Source organism: Brachycentrus maculatus, unplaced genomic scaffold, assembly GCF_059751285.1.
Source record: "Brachycentrus maculatus isolate JH-2025_06_01 unplaced genomic scaffold, ASM5975128v1 h1tg000018l, whole genome shotgun sequence".
NCBI lineage: Eukaryota > Metazoa > Arthropoda > Insecta > Trichoptera > Brachycentridae > Brachycentrus > Brachycentrus maculatus.
The window spans coordinates 1,118,932-1,142,439 of record NW_028280772.1 but is presented as its reverse complement, the minus strand read 5'-3'; the positions used below and the strand labels follow the sequence as shown (position 1 = coordinate 1,142,439).

Genomic DNA, 23,508 nt, shown 5'->3' with positions numbered 1-23,508 from the left:
AGAAAAATTATATTTTTACCTAACACCTACTTAATATTCTTCATACTGTTTGCATTGAATTTACCTTACATAACACAGTTTTTAAAAAGCGATTCAAATTATCCATCACGCCGTTTTTATGAAGGGGTAGGCAGAGAGGATGTAACGCCACACTATCCTAAAATACACTATTGACTTCCTTTAACTCCATACATCTAGTCACACTATTACGTGGTCTTTTAACACGACCAAATTTTAGGTTATAATTGATTTGGTTGATTTGGTTTGGTTTTCGTAATGTTCTCCCAATCACATTTGCCAAAAATAGTACCCATACTTGTTTGGTCATTCTCTCGTCATCCATCCGCTCCAGATGTCCAAGTCGACTAACAACACCTTTATCAATATTTTAATCAACCCTAAGTCAGCTGCACATTCCTTTCAAATGTCTTCATTCTGCCAAACTTAGATATTGAATTTTTTATCGATTGGTAATATTCCATATATGGTATGTGCCTATGTGTATATAATGTCTTTAAAATAATGAAATGAATCATATTTAAATTATATTCAAATACTAAAAAAAACCTTACCTGCACCCGATGGTGTATAGGGCACTGCATCATATAAACGCAGTGTTATCTTGATCGTTAATACATGAAGGAAAGGTGATCAGCCCTCCACTTCAGGTAACAGTCCAGGGTAACATTGAATAAATAAATAAGAGTGAAAAATCACATATATTTATTTGACCCCCCCCCTGGGAATCGAACCCGAGACCTACAGCATTGTATCTAAACACACTAGCGGAAAAATATTATATACTGTATACTAACGCTACGTAGACCATTTGTGAACAAAAATCTGTAAAAGCTTTTTTTTTAATTGTTTAGATTGTAATGAATTTATTTCTTTTAAAAATTAACAACGTATTTTTTTCAATTTTAATTTCGATAGTTGAGATATCAAAATTTATTTATTTAATTTAAAATTTATAAAAATATTTATTTTTTAAAAAAATTAAAAATTAACCGATTTTTTGCTCGGTTCTATGTAAATTTGTACTGAAAGTTGTACGTGTGTGGGTCAATCAAATTTATTTCAACGTATTTCGGAAGCAAGCCGCCATCCGCTGTATCAACACATTGGTCCGTACGCATTTCCCTCGCACCGGATGCGGACAATTTGGCCACTGAGCCCGGTCTGCTGCAAACTCTCTCTTGCCAGTTCTTGCGAGACAATAGACGACATCGCGAGGTGTCCACGCCCGATGTGGACCAGCCACATCACAACGCGGCCGGTGGAGGCTCACCTGTGACCGGATCCGCGTAGCCGAGTGTCTCGTGAGTGATGACCAAGCTTAGCCGAAAGTGGATACCGAAATATCCACATGTCTTTGACAGCGTGTTGGTGCGGAAATTGTGGACAAAATGCGAATCATAATGAAATAAGAACTGAACTATTCCTTACGTGTTGCGCAGCATCTGATGGATCTCTTCAAAATGTACATGCCAAGATGATAATATTTATTTTAATTTTATTTGGAATTTTTACAAATAACGGGCATTTGTTACATTCCATTTACAAAATTTTACATATCGTTCACTCCTTTCAACAACGTCATATATAAAAAAAATTGACAATTATTAGTTGTGCATGTTTTCGGAATGCCCAGAAAATGTACTATATCCCAGCAAAAGCAGTATATTTTTAACTTAATATTTACCCGTTACAGGGCAGAAAGTGTTGTTTTTGTATTTTGAAGAAAATGTATTGTTTAATTATTTTTTAAAATATACTAAATTAAAAAAATAATAATTAATTAATACATTACTCTATTTTCAAATGGAGAAAAAACATCCAGGTTTTACCAAAAAATATCTGTTGCACAGCAAAAAGTTCAATAAGTGGCTTGATATTTATTTTTAATACATTTTATTATATTTTTAAACTTAAATAACGATCTCCTGAAAAATCTTTTTTTTTATATATGATGTTGTTGAAAGGAGTGAGCGATATGTGGACGTCCTCACCTAAACGTTACATTTCCATTACAAATGATTTTAAGTAATCAGGAATTCTAGCTTGTAAAATTGTTACGCTTTGGTGAGATTTAAAGATTTTATATTGGTTTAACACAGGATTGGTCGTTTTGTTGCAACTTTAAATAAGATTTACGATAAGATTACGATAGAATGCAGTAAACAGAACAGATTTGCTTTTAAATGATTTTTGAGCAATATTGGAAATGTAACTTTTTGATGAGCACCTCCACATATGTAATTTGATATAAATACCTGGAAGTGGGACGGAAGGGAGGAAAAGGGTAAAAGGGAAACGTAAAAGCTCAAGAAAAATTAGGTGATAATTGGCACACACCACGATATGAATATCGACTTACTATGTACACGATCTCAGTGCCCAGTATTAAATTAAGTTATAGGAGAGTTTACCTTCTTCTTCTTCTTTAGTTAGGACTGTGTCCTGTTATTCTCACCACTCGATCCGAACTTGCTCTTCCCGCATGATTCCTCCAGAAACATCTTCTAACTCTTCCCCATCGCACAACATCTTCGGCATTGCAGATTTTTCTTATTTCAGAGTTTCTTACTCTGTCGCGAAGTGTTGGGCCTGCAATGGTTTTTACCTATTTATATAAAATCTGATGGTGTCAATAGTATGGATTTATGGATGTGGTGGGAGCCATTTGTCAGGACAGGAGAGTTTGGCGTTTCATCCTCTCTGCCTACCCCTGTAGGAAACTGCGTGATGGTAGTAGCAGTAGTAGCAGTAATATCTAATAATATTGAAAATTTATAAATCGCCGTTCCGCGAAAAATTACCTCTAGAACGCTTCACAATTTACAGTAATTTTAATATTTTAACGATATTGGTTTTGTACTCGTATATATGGTATGTGCAAAAATATGTGACTCAAGATAATGCTGAACTGACTTAAAATGCATGTTGTTTTCTAAGAAATGCGTGCTTTATTTACAACAATTTTTGTTGTAAGTCATTAAAATTGCGAAATAGTATTGTTCTCCGTCAGTGTTCCTGTGCGTGTGTGCCGCAGCACACTGGTGTACCGCGGTGATTAGTTGGTGTGCCGCGGAAAAACGTCTAGTTTTGTGAAAATAACACAGTTGCTCTAAATGTCGACGCCTATGCTTAGTTAAGCAGGTTCACGTTTCGCTTTCAGCATGTTAAATATGCTACCATAATATGGTAACTATGCACCTGTGAAATTTCTAACACTGTTCCACGTGATACTTCATTACTTTGCAAAGGTACGTGTTATAATAATAATAAAAACCCTTATTCGCACCCCAATGGTGCATAGGGCACTGCGTCATATAAACGCAGTGTTATCTTGATCGTTTACACATGAAGGAAAGGTGACCAGCCTTCCGCTTCAGGTACCAGTCCAGGGTAATATTGAATAAATATGACAGTGAAAAAATCACTTATATTTATTTTACCCCCCTTGGGAATCGAACTCGGGACCTCCAGAACGGTAGGTAGCCAAGCGTGCTGACCATTATACTACGGAGGCGGACAAAACACACATGTTATATATTGTAATAATTATTCTATCACATTCGTATTTGAAGCGTTTATTTTTTTCATATTCTCAGCGGTTGATTGGAATTTGTTAATGCAAGCAAAACCTATTTTCATATTATTTTTTGACATCTCATCAAAGATGAAGAAGAATATGGAAGTCTGGGCATTTACGGGCTGACGACCGTAAATGCCCAGACTTCCATATTCTTCTTCATCTTTGATGAGATGTCAAAAAATAATATGAAAATAACTCCTGTAATTGGAGATAATCCAGATTTTGTGAACAAGTATTTGGACACACTCAAAATGTTGTAAACCAATGTTCATTTATTTATTAATTTATTTTATTTATTATTTAAATATAATTAACCATCCTCCCATAGGGCTCCGTCCCAACTTGTAGTATTTGTAGACTGTTGGGATCAGCTCTCCTCAGCCTCAGGCTTTAGGTTCCTCTATCATCGACAAAGTGTTATCTTTCTGTAGCATCCATGATTTCTTTGGTCTTCCTCTAGATATCTTTCGAGGAAGATCCATGGCAATTGCGTGGACGGAAGCGAAACATGGTAATGGCACCATAAGGATACAGGCAAAGTTAACGCTGTTGAAATGCGTTCCCTCAAACGAATGTATGGAAAATCAATTTATGACAGAATTGAAAATTAAGGTAGAATATCTTCATTTTCAAGAAAAACTAAAGATAATAGAAAAGTTTAAGAAACGTTTTCATTGTGGCATGGAAAAGTGGAGTGAATGGATAACGAGAGAATGAGTAAGGAAGTATACCTGTTAAATTTAAACGGGAGAACAGAACGAGGACGGCCAAAAATGACTAGGCACGACCAGATCAGAACCTGAAATCTGGTGGTGTCAAAAGCCTACATAACCAGAGGTCAGGACAGACCAGTGTGGCGTTCCATTCTGTCTACCTACCCCTGTAGAGAAACGGCGTGATGGTAATAGTAATAAGAATTGATGATACCAACCCACTAAGTATTTTGTTTAGTAATTAAAATGGTTTGACTTCATTTCACTCTACATTTGACCTGATGATGGAATGAAGCCGGTTGTCATTAAGTAGTACTTTTAAGTGGTATAGCACAAAGTGAAAGATGAATGAAAAGGGAAGTTTACAACACTTTGAGTGTGTCCAAATACTTGTTCACAAATCTAAATTATCTCCTATCAGGAGTTATTTTTACATCTCAACATAGATGATGGAGAATACAGAAGTGTAGACTTTTACAGGGCTTACGACCGTCTCAGGCTTGGTTAAGTGATCATTTTATACACGTGTAACATTCACCAATTCTAGCCACGGTTTTTCATTCTGCGAAAACCTGTTATTGGAGCTTTTTTCAATAATTAAGATATATACATTTATGTTATTGTTCTCTGTTGGTTTTCCAAATAATTAAAAAAAAATATTAAGAAATTGCGCTTTTCACAGGCTCGATAGAAGCAAGCGACTCCGCGACCGTCCCCGGTGTCGCAGCACGATGTACGAGAGCAGCTGTTCCTACGGCGGCGCCCTGGAGCTCAAGCGGGGCGCGCTCAAGGAGGAGCCGTGGGCGGCCGGCGACTGGCCGCCCTACCGCATCCACCAGTCCACCTTCGAGCAGCTCAAGCAGAGCGTGGAGAAGGCCAAGGCGGCGCTGCAGGACCGCTCCGGCCTGCTGGGCACCAGCGCCTTCAGCGACCTGTACGGCAACCAGCGCATCCCCGACCACCTCGGCCAGGAGTCGGCCAGCCCCCTGGCCTTCCGCAGGAGCGAGGATGCCGGACTCACATCTCTGGACCACAAAGCCAAATCTCTCGGTGAGTCCACTTCCGTTCAAACATCTTAATTTTTTTTTTCATTTAAATATCACAATTTATAGATATTTAGAACATTTTTTAGCAGAGACCCATCAAGCCACCTTGTGTGTCTTGTCGGTGGAGTTCTTTTTTAATACATTTTTTATTGTTTTTAACGATTTTAACCTAATATAGACATTAAAAAGAGACAAATAAGAATATAAACATTTTACAATTTTCATACAATCAACTCTCGATCATTTACCCATTCCTTTATTTTGCCTTTGTTCCATATTTTATTTTGGCCTCTAACATCCGTCGGTAACAAATAAAAAATGTTCGGAACGATATATTGCAGTGTTCGACTCCCATATTTATTGTTAATTCCTTACCTACATCTTTTATAGATTTGGCGTTTAATTTATACACCTCCATTTTATTTCTTGAATGTTTTCCGCAGTTACTTTGTGGCACATTTTATAAAACTTTATAAAATAAATTTACTTTGTAATATATTAATATTATCCACTGACACTTCGTGATGGAATTGCATTCTTAATACTTATATTATTAGATTAAAACCAATATTTTTGGCTTTTCCACTTTATTTTTATTTGACCAGCGACCGGGTTTCGTCGTTACCGACATCATCAGACTGGTGATGTCGGTAACGGACTGGTCCAGTCTGATGATGTCGGTAACGACGAAACCCGGTCGCTGGTCAAATAAAAATAAAGTGGAAAAGCTAAAAATATTGGTTTTAATCTAATAATATATTAAATTTACTTTGTTTTCACCACTTCAGTTTTTTTTTAATACAATTTAACCTACCGGTTTCGACAATACCTTGTCATCATCAATTAATGATTTTATTAATTGATGATGACAAGTATTTGGTAATTTAATATTTTTTATTTAAAATAAACCCTGATAATGATAAGGCATTGTCGAAACAGGTAGGTTAAATAGTATAAATAAAAAAAGTGGTGAAAACAAAGTTAATTAATTTCATAAACTCCATTTTAATTTTATTTATTGTATCGGCATTAACTTTGTGGTAAGACATGTTACAATGATTAAAGAAAAAACTTCGTTTTCAGGTCTGTATAGTTACTATACAGACCTGAATGATGGAAGTTTAACTTCTGAAACATGTAGTCTATAATAAAACTCAAGTGGTAAAAAACGAAGTGTTTTCTTTAATCGTCCATTTTAATTTATGAATTATTTAATACGTACGTATACTCATATTCATTTTCGGGCAAAGGAAGAATCTATTGATATCCTATTGTGACACCATTAATGTTTTTATGGCTTAATACAAATCTATGTTTGATTTAACAATCAAATACCGATTTCACTAGGACGCGACTCTCTTCCAGCGCAAGCCCGCCATTTTCTTAACGTCTTCGGACCATCTTGTCTGGAGCTTTTGCGTCCTGTTCTGGGCTTCCTGTCAATCACCTTTTTCGTTCATCTATCCTCACATTATTCCGTGTCTGTCTGCTGTGCCGGTCCGGGTTGTGAGCGTCTGTGTACCGGCCAACGTCGGGTCGAAATCGGATCTAGCTGACTAACTGAACTAAATACTAATCCCTTTCGCTACCTACACCGGGGTACTCTAGAAAATTTCGTGGTGGATTTACAAACTTTTATTTATTTAGATTGGCAGTGACAGGTGAACGCTTTTAAATATAAATTCACAGTAAAATCGGGACACAATTTTATATTGTTTCACAACTTAGTTTAAAAAAAATGAAACTACTTTGCAAGAGCAGATCTGTCAGGAAGCCTAGATGCTTCTGTATCAGATCTGGGAATGCCGTGGGACAGCTTTCAATATCCTCAGACTTTCGTGCTATATAACCTGCCCAGTTCCACTTTGATTCTTAGAGTCACGTCTGTTACCTTGGGTCTTTTTGAATGATATATTTTAAAATTAACAAAAAATTAGGTCATGATATGATTACATATGAGCATCGAGCAAATGCACCGGGTGCGGAAATTGGCTACATTTATGCAGCGATGTGTCAATTGGAAAATGGTCATATAATTATGATGGTAGCCATCTACATGCGAGAGTTTATCATATCAACGAACTCATGCGTTGTCTTATTGGCCTACACTATTGTAGCAATGTACATTGTCGTAGCATTGTTGGGGAAAGAACTAGACAAAAATGCCAATGAATATGGGTGCAACTTAGACTCGGACGAAGCTCAACTGCTCAAACTATAATTTTAATTTTAATTTGCCGTAAAAGTGTTACTTAGCAAGTAAAATTTTACCACAAAGTAACTGTCGAATAAATCAATAAAATCACTTGTATTTATTTGGACCCTCCTGGGATTCGTGCCCGGACCTCCATAACTAACCTTCGAACTCTTATCCGCGCCCAATGGTGGATAGGGCACTGCATCGTATTGACGCAGTTTTATCTTGAACGTTACTTACGCGATGGCAAGTTAATCATTCCTACGCTTCGGGGACCAGTCCAGGGTTAAATAAATATTACAGTGTAAAATCACTAATTTTTATTTTCACCCTCCCTGAGAATCGAACCCGTGACCTCCATCACGGTAGATAAAACCGTTAAGCATTACACCACGGAGGCGGACAAATACTAATCGCAACGCAAATTATTATAATTTCTGACTTTTAAAGCTGTTTAATTCAAACATTTTTTTCACCCGGAAGATATTTTGAAAGTGATCGCCTCATTTAGCGTATTTGAATGATTAAGTGGTAATTATCCGAGGAGAGACACTTACCGAAATCTATGAAGGCATTTAGCGCCAAAACACTTTAGAGTCGAATTAAAAGCCATTATGGGAGGACTAGAATAAGCGCTATAATGAGCGGCGTGACGTGTTTATTGTGACCGCTAAGGGTGCCGCGCGCCGCCCGCCGCGGCCCACTCGCTTCCGGCCCCTCGCTGCCGACTGCTCGCGAGAATTACGAGCTTATTCCCATCACTCTTCCAGAAATGCATCCCGAAGTGACTGTTACATTTGAAAATAACATATGATGTATACCCACACACAGGACATGCCTTTTAGGCAACTTTTTTGTACAACATTTTAAGTGTGTTCAAATACTTGTTCACAAAATCTGGATTATATCCAATTATCTACAGCAGTTATTTTCATATTATTTTTTGACATCTCATCAAAGGTGAAGAAGAATATGGAAGTCTGGGCATTTACGGGGCTGACGACCGTCATAGGCTAGTTTAAGTGATCACTTTACACACGTGTAACATTCACCAATTCTACCCATTATTGACAACCACACTACTCAAATTCTTGGAAGTTCTGTATATATATGAACCAATTTTGAAACATTATTTTTCATCTCACCAAGAGATGTCTACAGTGAAGTTCTAGTGATTCAAGAACGAATTGGCACGATCAGGTATGTCAAATACTTGAAAACGGTCATGTTCGGTCTCAAAATAATCGGCGGGTAGGTATGTATGAGGAGATATGTATGTATATGTATGAACTTGGAAAGGGCGAATGAAGAATAATGTTTGCATAGACATAGTGAAGTTTTGTACGGATTTCTTGTTGGAACCATCACACCGCAGGGGTAAGCAGATAGAATAGAACGCCAAACCACTCTGTCTTTTATATAATAAAATAACAAGTAAGTATGTAATTTTTTCCACATTAATTTTATTTGACTAGGAACCGAGTTTCGTCGTAACCGATATTATCAGATTATATAAAAAAAAAGTCTGATGATGTCAGATGAAACCCGGTTGCTGGTCAAATAAAATTAATTTGGATAAAATTACATAGTTGTTATTTTATTATGTGAAATGCAGTTCCACCAAGAAAGATCAGTACAAAACTTCACTTAAATTATGTATATTTGTTATTTTATTTCATTGTTCCGCCACGTGTGTGCCCCGGGCACACTGGTGTACCGTGGTGATTAGTTGGTGTGCCGGGGAAAAAATGTCTAGTTTTGTGAATATAACACAATTCCTCCAAATTTTGATTGCCTGTACTCAGTTAAGTAGGCACACATTTCGCATTAAACATAATATGTAGTGTAATGGAAAGGGGTATATCTGTAAAAAATTTCATTTTCTAAGTTTGTTCCACAAAATGTCCAAAATAGTGTATTCCAAAAGGCAATCTGGCAAAAGGATAAAGCTGTAGTTGCAATACTTATTTAGTTTTATTAAGATGTGTACATATAAAAATACATAAAACAATTGAGTTATTTAACTTAACAAGTATGTTTTTGCTCTCCTGTAAAATTTGGTCTGAGACAGATATACCCCTTTGCCTTTACACTACCGAAATATGTTACCATAATATGGTAAATATGCACCGCTGAAATTTCTTAATTTCGTACGTGTACATTGAATAGAAAAAGTTTGCGGAACACTGTTTTATTCTATAAAAGACAGAGTGGCTTGGCGTTCTATTATCTCTTCTTACCCCTGTGTGGAAGCGGTGTGATGTTTAGTTAGTTATTTTTTTTAGTTAAATTTTAATTTTGAAATAAAAAATATAACAAAAAATAATGGGAAATCCAGGTGAATCTCTGGTAAAGGGTCTAGGAGCCCAGGCTATGCAGGAGATATATGTTTCGCAGGCGGGGCGGGCGTCTCCATGCCAACCGTGTCACCGCCCCGCCCTCTAGCTCTCCCCTTTCCCTCTCCCCTCGCCCCCTGCCGCTAATCTCATCCCTCTCTCTTCTACTCTCTTCGCCTCCCTCGTCCACCCTAGCGCGGAGCTAAGATCACCTTCAGAAAGAGGATTTGTGAAGAAAATTGCACGGGAAATCGTAACGTTGTGTTACGCTGGTATCTCTTCTTTTTATATAGAATGGCGTTGCATATAAAATTGAGTAATTTAGCAAAGTTAGATAAATTTATTTAAATAAATATAAATCACTTTAAACTTATTATTTTACTACAAATTGATTCCGTTATTTTTTTGTTAAAGTAAATAAAATGTTGTATATTATTGTAGGTTCCTTCTCGCTAGACTGAGTTGGATATTTGTAGGGAGGGTAGTGAGAGAGGCCAAAGCCTTGAAAAATGTTGGCATTTGGTCATTCATTGGGCAAACAAAGAATATGAGGTTAACGTCTTCTTCTTCTGGTATCTCTTGCCGTTGTTTATATAATATATTTTTAACTGTACAATTTGAGCATTTTAAATAACAAAAAACAAAAAATATTCACATTACATCAAATATTGTCGTACAACAACGTACAGCATAAACAGCATTAATTGAGAATTCATATATTGACCAAGGCCATAGAGTAACATAGATGAAGAAGAATATGGAAGTCGTGTGTAATGTGATGACTTTACACACGTGCAACATTCACTATGTTATTCTACCCACGATTGGCAACGATACTACTCATATTTTTGAAACTCCTATACTTATGTATATACAATTAATCTCATGACACTGTACATGTGACTTCCTTAACCAGCCTATGACAAGTCATTAAACCCAGATTTGTGACATGTATTTGGGCAAATAAATAATCACTTTAAAAATGCACCGAAGTACGTGGAAAAAATACTCTAAAATCATAAATCAATAAAAATTAAGATTAAAAAGTTTTTCATTCTTCACTCATTCATTCGATTCACATGCTTAAACCATCTCAACCACCTTCCTTATTTTATCCATAACGTTTGCCTTGCATTATTTCCTTTTATCACCATTCGAACACCACCGTACACCGTTTTGATGCCCTTCGCTGTAGAGATCCCAATATATATATGTAATAGATATTTTTACTCCAATATTTATCTAATGCAATGCAGGGTTGTTCATTTTGCCTCTAACTATTGATATAGTCAACATCGAGTCGTGACGCAGTGCCCTAAGAACCAATGTCCAGTAGAAGTTGAGCGCAAATGGCGGGATGGCGTAAATGGCGGGACGCGGCCTAGAGAAAGCCCTTTTTGTTGTTTATAAATTGAAGCAATTTATCTGTTAGATCCACTGTTGACAAATAGCGCGCCGACACGCGAAGGAGTTGCCAATTTGCGCCGAATAAAGAGTCGAAGGTGGGTAATGGAAGATCCCTCCGAGAACACACTCGGAGAAGTCGACACAACAAAAGCCGTTCCGTTCTCCAAAGCCGGGGCCGACCTGAGTACAGTCGTTTCCGGAGCTCCGCCATTATAGTTTCCGCAGCCGCCATTTTACAATTACAAAGAAAACAATGCGCGCGCTCCGGCTGCCTTTTCATTGTCTCTTTCTATTTATCTTTCTTCTCGGCCTTTCTTTTCCTCTTTCCCCGTCTTTAAACTTATATTTCTCGGGCAAATAATAAAACGCGACGTTGTCCCCTATTCTTCGAGTCGAACTGCGTGGCCTCTATCACAAAGAAGGCGAGTTGAAGAACTTTCAATGGTCTCATTGTGTAATAATAAGAATGATAGTATTTGGGAAAGGTACTCCGCTTTATGTGCTCAAATTATATATTTCCTCTTCTGAACCATATTTTTACCCGCTTTCGTAAGAAAAGGGTTTCTTTTAATGTAAATGATGCGGTATATAACATTTATTTTTTCTAATCATTTCGTTTATCACTTTTTTCAAGAAATACATTCACGGAAACAGTTATATATCATAAGTAACATTATCTCTTCGTAAACCGCGAGTTAAGAAACTTAGTCAAACAATTATCAGGTTTTATTCTCAAGTTACATATTAAAAACAATAAACATACGTTTTATAATATACCATATTTAACGATCAAGATAACACTGTATTTATATAATGCAGTGCCCTATGCACCATTGGGGTGCGGATAAGGGTTTGAATTGAATTGAATTTATAACATAATATTATTAAAGGCAGGGTGATCAGTCCTGAAATTCACTACTGGGATCCACTCGGGTTTAGAAGTATACTAAATTTATGGGATACATATTTCAAAAAGTGAAGAAGAAGTTTGCAGGACATAACCGCTGGGCGAGGAATGAAATTGGTAATAAATCGTGGGTAGGGAAAGGAGCATAACAGCATTGGCTAGAGTATCCTCGATTGCATACCTGCACTCGTATTAGATTGTGTAACTTATACACTGCTAACGTGTCCGAGTGAGGTGTTTGGTAAAGGTCACATCAATGATGAGGTTATTATTTTTACTAGTGATAAAGGTCATTTCATTGTCCCACTTTGCGCTGATTGGCACGGTGGCTGCAGCCGCTCTAAATAGGGACTTAGTGCAACAGTGGAACTTTTTCAAGGCAGGATTTACAATTTATTCCCATGCTTAGTTGGCCTTCCACTTTGATATCTAATACTACTACTACTACCACCTCTACAACCATCACGCCGTTTCCCCGCAGGGGTAGGCAGAGAGTATGGAACCCACACTCTTCTGTCCTGACATACACTCCGCGCCTCCTTCACATCCATACATCTAGTCATACATGCCCTCCGATGACGCAGACTTTTTATACCGCCAGATTTTAGGTCTTTTTCGATCATCCTCGTTCTGTTTTCCCTCTCACATTCGCCACATATATTTTCTTAGTCATTCTCTCGTTATCCATTCGCTCCACATGTCTATACCACCGTAAAGAACTCTTCCTAATCTCTTCAATTATTCCTTGTTCAGCCTTACATTCCTTTATATCTTCGTTTTTAATTCTGTCATACAATGATTTTCCACATATTCGTCTGAGGGAGCGCATTTCAACAGCGTTCACTCAGCCTTCATCATTCCTTTGGCAGTTCCATGGTATCCAATATAATAATATAATTTCGCGTTTTTGGCGTTTAATTTGTATTATAGAACTCCATTTGAATTTATATACTCATATTAATTTTTAAATCAAACACAGATTTTTTGAGTCTACTAACTTAGTAGACTCAAAAAACTGTGTTTGATTTAAAAATTAATATAATAAAAATAAAATAAAACCCTTATCCGCACCCCAATGGTGCATAGGGCACTGCGACATATAACGCAGTGTTATCTTGATCGTTTACACATGAAGGAAAGGTGATCAGCCCTCCGCTTCTGGAACCAGTTCAGGGTAATATTGAATAAATATTACAGTGAAAAATCACAAATATTTATTTGAATCCCCCTGGGAATCGAACCCGGGACCTCCAGAATGGTAGCCGAGCGTGCTGACCATTACGCTACGGAGGCAGACAAAACAGACAAAAATGAATAGGTACATTAATTTTGCATTTCTCATTTAAATTGGATAAAGCACTATAGATTTCTTTAATTTACAGTGTCCACAACTTCTTCATTTTTCCTTTCGTTTCAAATTATCTCATCTCGTGATATTTTGAGCATTCTTTTATAACACCACATCTGAAATGCTTTAATCTTCTATGTGGTAGCTTAGGCGAGAGTCTAGTGAGTTTCGTGGTTGATTATCGACGCCATAGAAAAAAAACGCCTGAAAAGATGTAAAATTGTATAATTTTCATGCGCAGATTGAAGTCATAGTTCAAGTTAAAATTAGTCATTCTGGAAAATCAGTTTTTCGCCATTTCTATCTTGTCTTTGATATCTTGTGAGGATATCTCCTGAGACATACCCTAACCACTTCCAAGTACTGGAAATACTTGTCATGTCAAGTCTACCTCTGCTTCAATTTCTATTTGAACTACATTCGCCTCATGAATTTATTTTACTTTTCTTTCCTAACTTATTCAATTCACATCCTGAACCATTTTAACGCACTTTTCATAATTTCATCGAAAATGCTTATCTCAGCCTCGCAATATTTCCTTATTCCACCTTATATATTTCCTTAGATTAGAATACCAATCATATATCGTTTTATCGCAAATTTGACTGAGAGATCGCATTTTAAACCCAATTTGTTTTTACTTGTTTGAAACATAATTTTCATACTTATTGTACTTAACGTAATTTTCACCTTATAAACTTTGTTCATTTTTACATTTTGAAATCTCAAAAAAAATGAGAGTAATGGATGTCTGGGTGGTTACAGGGTTTGTCACCTGACATTAACTGGTAATTGTTTTTTTTATTTAAACTTGTTTACAGCGTTATTTTCACCATTCAAACTTTGTTTATTTATACTAGTTTAAAACGTTAAGTTCACCCTTTAAACTTTATTTTTTTATACTAATTCACAAAGGTATTTTCCCCTTTCAAACATTGTTTATTAATACTAATTAATAGTGCTATTTTCACCTTTCAAGTGTTGTCTATACATACTAGTTTACCCTTTAAACTTTATTTATTTACATTAATTTACGACATTATTTTCAACTCTCAAACTTTGTTTATTCATAACAGTTTAAAACGTTATTAATACCCTTTAAACATTGTTTATTTATATTAGTGTAAAACGCATTTTTACCTTTTAGACATTGTTTATTCATACTAGCTTACAACGTTATTTTAATTTCGCGATAATCGAATGATAGCGTTTATGAGTGCACCCCTCAACGCGCAGCAAATCTCGGTAGCATCCATGTATAATCGTTCGGAGTAGTGTGCTAAATGTTAATAGCTCGGGCGTATGGATAACAAAAGGATTCGCTTTGGACACACTCAGCTCCGGCGGGGGGTGGTCCCCAACTATCGCTACTAACGCTGCCACTTCCCACTCGGCGCAATTTGTCACGCTTCGGTATTAGGTTATCTTCCCACGATACGTGATTTACACTCGTAAATAACGACTCATAATGACTCGGTGATTTTTGCGCGGCTTCCCCACTATCATATCAACAAAGATGATCTATTCAATACGCAAACGACTTCTAACCTTATCGTTTGCGCGAGTTTGGGTGAGTTCACATCCCTGTTCACAAATTTGGGTTTATCCACATAGGAGTTATTTTTTACATTTGAGGAGGTTTATTGATACATGCATGAGTTCCAAAAATTTAGTAGTGTGATTGTCAATCATAGGTAAAATGGTGAATTAAATGATCACAAAACCAGGCTTACTAAACAGGTCATATTTTTACTTTTACTTCAGCCTTCTTCTTGTGTCCAGTATGGAACAAAGGTCTCCCTTTTGGACTTCCACAGTTCTCTGTTGGACGTGACTCTTTTCCAGTGCGGGCTGTCACTTTCCTAAAGTCATCGGACCATCTTGTCTGGGGCCTACCCACGCTTCTGCCTCCTGTTCTAGGCATCCAGCCAAGCACCTTTTTCATCCATCTATCCTCAGACATACGTGTCACATGGCCTGCCCAGTTCCACTTTTGTTCTGCAATTCTTTGACCCACATCTGTTACCTCGGTCTTTTCCCTTATTAAAACATCCGTTATTTGGTCCCTTAGGGATATGTTTAGCATCCTTCTCTCCGTTGCTCTTTGTGTTATCCGGAGTTTATATATGATTCGTTTGGTTAGGGTAAATATCTCGAATCCATATGTGCGCACAGGGAGTACACATGCATGGAATGTTTTCCTCTTCAGATAGGTGGGAATGTTTGAGGATTTTAGGACATTTGATCATTTACAAAATGCAGCCCATCAAAAAGCTCTCCGCCTTTCCGTTTCAGTTTCAATATTATCCCTTCTCAGTTTGGCAGTACGGCCCAAATAGACATAGGACTCAACTCTTGCTATATATTGACCCCCGATTTTAATCGGTTAGGTTAGATATATGCTAGACATTATTTTTGTCTTAGTCATGTTCATCTTTAACCCCACCTTATCCCGTTTACTTTTCAGGTCAGCCAGCATTTTAGTAATATCTTATTCGGTGTTTGCAAAGAGTATCAAGAATATCATCTTCGAACCTTAATCTTTCTTCATGTTGATGCGATAATCATAATTATCCCAGTCGAGTTTTCGGAAGACATCTTCCTCTGTCTTATTCCTCCTTTAATATTATGTATATATATATATATATATATATATATATATATATATATTTATATATATATATATTTATAAATATATATATATATATATATATATATATATATATATATATATATATATATATATATATATATATATATATATATATATATATATATATATATATATTGTTCGATGGCTCATGGAGCTAGGATTTTAAAGAGGATTCGTGTATCTGTGGTCAATTCTACAGTTGTTCAGACCTCGCATAACTGCTCAAATCTCGATACAGTCAAAGGCCGTGTCAATATCTATAAAAACGAGGATCAGTGGCATTTTAAACTTGCTTTGCTTCTGAATGACACTTTTTAGAGTCTGAAGATGGTAACTTTTCAAAATCCCTTTGGTAAATCCTACCAGTTCCCTTGGTTGGTACCCACCCAGATAGTTTGTTATTGATGATGATTGTAAACAATTTATACAGATGTGAGAACAAGCTGTTTGGTCTGTAGTTTTCTAGTTGTCTCTTATCCCCTTTCTTATATAGGAGGACTGCATAGTACGAAAAGTAACTAATTATATAGTTGTTTTTAAATAAAATGCAGTTCCACCGAGAAATATCAGTACAAAACTTAAATTAACACCAGGTCACCATATCATGTATTGTATATCCAATATATGTGTTTAAATAGCGATTCGTTACGCTGCGATGATTCGGCGTAAATGTGAGAACGTATTCCCTGTGATTGCCGCTACCCTCGGGGCCGGAGGCCATCCTCCCTGCAAGAGAGCCACCCGAACAATGTCACCCGTAATGGCGGCCGTCCTCGGCCTCCGCTTTGTTTGGCAACAGCCGAAGGGCGACAATGGCCCGAGGCAAGATTTATTTATTTATTTATCGCCGACGGTGGCGCCTCCCGCGGCGGGCGCGTGCGCACCGTCTAATGGAAGACCGAAAGGAGAACCGAATGGCCCGTGACTTGCCGATATATCTGAGCGCGTACCAGCGGTCGCCAAACTATTGGCCAAAGAGACAAATATGTACATTACAACGATTAAATATTTTTCTTAAGTACACCTTAAGGCCTAGCATGCGATAAGTCTTAATTTCCTCGTCAAATTTTACGTAATTGTTTTTTTCTTAAAACACCGTTTTGTATTGAAAAAATAAGTTAATGTATGAAATAATAATATGGTTTTGAAAAAAAATATTTATCGAAAGGTAAGGAGTTAAAAATTTATGTATTTTTAAAAATGTATTCTAAAAAAGACAAATTCAAATACAATGTATATATTTTTTTAATTGCGCACAGTCCTCCCGAGCGGCTTCTTGCGAAGCCCGTAGCTTACTGAATTGGATGTTATCGCAAACAACCAAAAACTCCCACTTAAAACACTTTTTTTTTGTATCGTAAAAATAAGTTTTTCTTAAAAAAAAAATATGATTTTGAAAAAAATAGTTATTGACAGGTAAGGAGTTAAAAAAATAATAAAATATTTTTTAATATATATTCTAAAAAAAGTCAAATTCAATACATGTTCTTTAAAAAAATGAACGCGGATAGACGTCTAGCCCGGTCGCCTTCTGAATTTGAACATTCGAGATCTCAGCCTTAATAGACATTTTATTCATTGATGAAAAATCTTTTGAAAGTAACGTATCCATAACCACACCACTTTTCGTGAATAATGTCCTTGCACCTCCTTTGAAACTTTGATCAAATCAGGTTTGTGTGTCGTTATTTTTGGCACGCTTCCAGATTCCTCAGTTTTCTTTCAACAAGGTTCATGCTTCAGAAAGTTTGTTCACATATTGAAGAGCCTTCCCGCGGATATTTGTGCCGTAGCCACACTCAAAAGGTCAAATAGTCGCATGCGGCACCAGAACCACACTTTGCCGACCCATGGCAATATATTTGAACACTACAAAATTCCTCAAAATGAAGCTTCTGACGACTAGTGTCGGAAGAGATGCAAAATATCAAAAATGTCTCATGTACAAAATATAGATGAGACTTCGTGCGTTTCAAGTGAATGTCTCAACTTGAAATGAAATATGTATCCATTGTTCCTCTTTTATATGAAAGAAGATGGAAGTCTGACCATCCTGAGACTTACGACCTGGCATTTTGTTAGTAAGTAATTCAATTTAATAAGTAATTCAACATTGTGCATACCTTTAAAAAAAAAATAATAGATAGAATGGTGAACGTTAATTAGTGTATAAAGTCATCACTTATCTAACCAAATACTAAGTCGTAAGCCCTGGGATACTCAGATTTCCATCTTCTTTCATTTAAAAACGAGAGATGCTGCGTTTTAAGTTGAGTCAATATTTCCTTTGTTTTTAATTAATGTTTTACTTAGTAAATACCACTATTTCTTAAAATCTACTGTGACACGTGTTTCGATGCATTCCGCATCATTTTCAAACAATGTATTAATTAAAAATGGATAGATTTTACCACAAAGTGACTGCCGAATCAATTAATGAAATTTCCTTATTGTTAAATGTTATTATGTGTCAGAAAGCGAAAGTTGCAGAAAAAATTAATCAATGAATATAATAAAATAATAAGTACGTAAATAATAAAATAATAACTATATATTGTTGGTAATATATCCAAAATTAAACACGGTTATTGGATTGAATTCTACTTTTACTCACATATACCTATATGATAATATGTGACGAGTGTTTGATGTCTTAATAAGACGAAACACGTCACATATCACCAATTATACGTAAATAAAAGTAGAATTCAATCGAATAACCGTGTTTGATTTTGGATATATTACCCAACAATTCAAAATGGAATTCCACCAACTGTCTGCAGTTACAATAAATAACTATATAGTTTTTTCCACATAAACTTTATTTGACGAGGGACCGGGCCTCGTCGTAACCGACATCATGATGTCTGACTTATATAGTTCTTATTTAAACTAACTAACAAACCATCACGCCTCTTCCCCGAAGGGACAGGCAGAGAGAATAGAACGCCATACCACCCTGTGTTTGCAAACATTATTCCCCTCTCCCACATTCATGCATCTTCTCATACATACCCGCCGATTATTTCGACGATTTATTATTTATTTCATAAAATGCAGCTCTTATTTTATTTTATAAAATGCAATTCCGCCAAGAAATGTCAGTAGGTACAAAACTTAAATCTAATAATAAAAATAATAATAAAATAATAAAACCCTTATCCGCACCCCAATGGTGCATAGGGCACTGCGTCATATAAACGCAGTGTTATCTTGATCGTTTGCACATGAAGGAAAGGTGATCAGCCCTCCGCTTCAGGTACCAGTCCAGGGTAATATTGAATAAATATTTTACCCCCCTGGGAATCGAACCCGGGACCTCCAGAACGGTAGCCGAGCGTGCTGACCATTACACTACGGAGGCGGACATAAATCGAATCTAATAATAAATTAAAGTTTTTTATTTACCGGAAGTAAAATGTAAGCTTACATCCGTATAGAATCACAATCCTGGAACTAAATTGAATAAGAGTTATAATGATAAAAGTGAGATGATATTGTGGAGTGGAGTGGAGTGGAGTGGAGTGGAGTGGAGTGGAGTGGCATTGCGCATTTATTGTACGGAGTCGTGGTGATTTATGTATCGAGTGGTGACTCCATTGTACGGCACGTGTGAACCTAATGTAGATATCACGCCACCGTCCCCAGTAATTCCAATAATTGTTCCCGATTCATCCCCACTCATCCCGAACACGTTCTAACAGATAAAACAAACTATTGTCAGGGTGCACATCGTACATATATCATGCATGTATCTCTGCGAGTGCGGAACCCATGGCTAAAGCATAAAAATATGCGTGAGACCCTCTCGCGTTGGAAGTGTATTATGTAAACTATGTACATATCGTAGTCGTACAGGACACAGTGATCAAATAACTAAACGTAAAATGTTCAGGAGGGCCATTTAACCGTTGTAACACTTTTGTCATCAATGCAGTTAGTCACTTTTAACAAGTCAATATATTATACTTCCATTTTATTTATTGTTTCGGCATTAACTTTGTGGTAAGACATGTTACAATGATTAAAGAAAACACTTCGTTTTTTACCATTTGAGTTTTATTATAGACTACATGTTTCAGAAGTTAAACTTCCATCATTCAGGTCTGTATAGTAACTAAAATATAAAAAATTAAAATATAAAAAATTAAAATATATTTTAGTTATTATACAGACCTGAATGATGGAAGTTTGACTTCTGAAACATGTTGTCTATAATAAAACTCAAGTGGTAAAAAACGAAGTGTTTTCTTTAATCATTATACTTCCAAGTTTAAAATCGCTTTGGGATTTTTTCCAGGTCAACATCAAGTAAAACTTATTATTTTTTGACATCTCATCAAAGATGAAGAAGAATATGGAATAACTCCTGCAATTGGAGATAATCAAGATTTTGTGAACAAGTATTTAGACACACTCAAAATGTTGTAAAGGAAAACTTAGTCAACATTAAAAGGAAACTAAAACATTAACTCCATTCCAGGGATAAAATACATAGTTGTTATTTTATTATATAAAATGCAGTTTCACCAAGAAACGTCAGTACAAAACTTAAATCTCATTAAGCTAGTAAAATGTCAAATAGTCAATAATCACGTTTTTGTAAAAAAAAATGCACTTGGTCACTTTCTCCTGTATGAGGACGATATATATGTAGGTTCTAGAAACAGTTAATGTAACACATTGCTCTCTTTGCATTTGTTTGGAATTTTGCTATGTTAGGATTTACAAAAACGCTTATATAGAATTTGATGGAAGAAGGTGTAAATTGATAATACTAAAAGTGACGGATTCCCACAGAGGAAATATTCAACGAATTACAACATATGACAGTCAAATAACTCATGCTAAAACTATCCTTACATATGCATTTAAGTAACACGCATATGACTACCAGATACCTAGCATAGAAACACATCAAACACAATCTAGCACATACCTCTTTTGGTCAAATGAATGTCCTGTTTGATTATTATGCAGTAAATGCAGACCATTTAGAAATCAGTATTTCTTGAATTTATTTTGCAATTGGCGGGAATCGAATCCGTAACGCCAGTTTCGCATTCGTGCGTCTACCCAACAACGCCACGCCACGCTATATATAAAAAAGTTATTTATAAATGGGTAATGGAAGTGGATAAATCCAGCGAGTGTTTTTGCCTAGAATTTTCACTCATGAATTACATGAAATTATAGTAACTTTAAACATAAAGAGTAAATCCACTCACGAGTAGGCATAGGCTATGAAACTTAAAAAGTTGAAGCCTGAGTAGGGTTATGATAAACGGTATTGCATAAGCCGTAGCTAGATTTCAGAGTCACTTGGACGTTACTAATTTAAAATAAAAGTGGATAAATCTGAAAAAAGATATTATAATTCAGCGATGTAATATTTGATTGTATAAATATTTTTATCATTGCTATGGAAAAATTAGTGGACATTATTGAAATTTGTAACTATGATGAATGATAAGGAGAGTAATTTACAATTTTATTTATATTGTTAGATTCGAAACACGCGCGTGTTCTAATGCAAAGTCGTGTTAAAAATGAAAAGCAACCAACTCCCCGAAAGTAATTTGTATCCATCTATATGTCAATAAGCATTTTCATACCCAATTAATTTGATGCGTTTACTTTGCGGTAAATGTGTTATTGTTGACCTAAGTCGTGTGAATTAATTCTAGAGCAAACATTTCAGCGATATAAAAACATAAATAAACAGCGGAGTCAGAAACCCTCCCTTATTTCATACCCGATAAGAAGGGTCTCCCCGGCTCTCGCCACATTTGACTCGGTAAATATGTTTCAGGGTTTAAATGTTAAATCATAATTGAATAACATTATAAGTACAAGGGTGGGCACCGGCTACCCTACAGTTCGGTGCGTATTTCCAAACCCTGCGAGGCCAGAACGCACACATATCGCTCACTCCTTTCAACAACGTTATTTATCAAAAAACTTGATTTTTTAGATCATTTTAAATGTGTAAGAATATTATAAAATGTTTAGAAAAAATAGTATCAAGCCACTTATTAAACTTTTTACCGTGCAACAGATCTTTTTAGGTTAAACCTGAAGGTTTTTTCTCCATTTGAAAAATATTTAGTATATTTAAAAAAAATAATTAAACAATACCTTTTCTTCAAAATGCAAAAACAACACTTTCTGGCCTGTAGCGTAGCGTGAGCGATATGTTAAGTGTTCCTTTCCAATCGAAAGAGCATTGATAGAATATTTTAATTTTATTTTATTTGGGAATTTTACAGAATAGTTACGTCGATCTACTACGCTATGATTATTATATGAGTACTGGTTCCGGCTCTAATGTACGAAAGTGAAGCATGGAGTTATCAAAAGAAAGACGAAAGTAGATAGAATGCAGTGGAACTCTCAATGCAGCCAAACGATGCACTATACATGTTCGAATAGTTATAATAGGAAAAAATGCAAGTCTGAGATATGCATTATCGACAAAATTAATAAAGGTGTATTGAGATAGTTTGGGCGTGTGAATAGAACGGGTGAAGAAATAATGGTAACACAAATTTGTGACGATATAAATGATTAAATTAAATTAGTGAAAAATCTGTTACATAGTGATCTCTCGGACAAAATGGACAAAACAATGTATGATATATGTTCCGATGGTGATATAAGGAAACAATGCAAGGCTAAGAATTATCCGTCAAGTTATAAATCATTTAAGTTTTAAAATTTAAATGGTTTGGGCATGTGCATCGAATGAGTGAAGACAGATCAGTAAAATATTTTTAATGCGAATGTAGTTAGAAATATGATCAGAAGAAGACCGAGGAAAATTTTCAATGATTTCGAATATTTTGCGTGGTTAGGTCAAGAGTCAGAATAATCGTCGGTTATGTATGAGGAGATGCCATAAATTTGGAAGATTCGAAAATTGTTTGAAAGACAAAGTGACGTAGCGTTCTCTTTTTCTCTAGTTACCCCTGCGGAAAGCAGCGTGATAGTTGGTTAGTTTATATGGAGCTTAATTATTGATTACGTGCCTTTACAATACACACCCCTTTTCGCATTGTTTAAGAGCATTTAAGTATACGTGACCACAAGGCCTCGCTGTGTGCCCTCGCTACTCTGCATGATACAGTTTGTAAATACGCAAGTTCCCCGGTGCTATATGTCGCAAGACTATCGGGTTACTGACGTCAGCACAGCGCGTGCTCCAAACATACGAATATCATGGGAACACTCTCGCAGACAAAGCTCGGCTTCATTGTACGAGAAATTCACGCGTCCCATCCCTTGTCACCTTTATTGGGGA

At 36.1% G+C, this 23,508-nt stretch overlaps 1 protein-coding gene across 3 annotated transcripts in view; it reads left to right on the top strand.

Moving 5' to 3' along the window:
- The window catches only part of LOC148313147 (DNA-binding protein D-ETS-3-like), a 140,118-nt gene that overhangs the window by 8,421 nt on the left and 108,189 nt on the right, over positions 1-23,508 (top strand). For 2 of the 3 annotated variants that reach the window (XM_088267423.1, XM_088267415.1), the window contains exon 2: positions 4,997-5,364. In XM_088267423.1, the coding sequence (XP_088123549.1) occupies positions 5,046-5,364 (319 nt within the window). In that variant the 5' untranslated portion in view covers positions 4,997-5,045. Of the gene's footprint in view, positions 1-1,329; positions 1,484-4,996; positions 5,365-23,508 lie in introns of those variants that run through there. The other variant, XM_088267408.1, reaches the window with a different exon arrangement.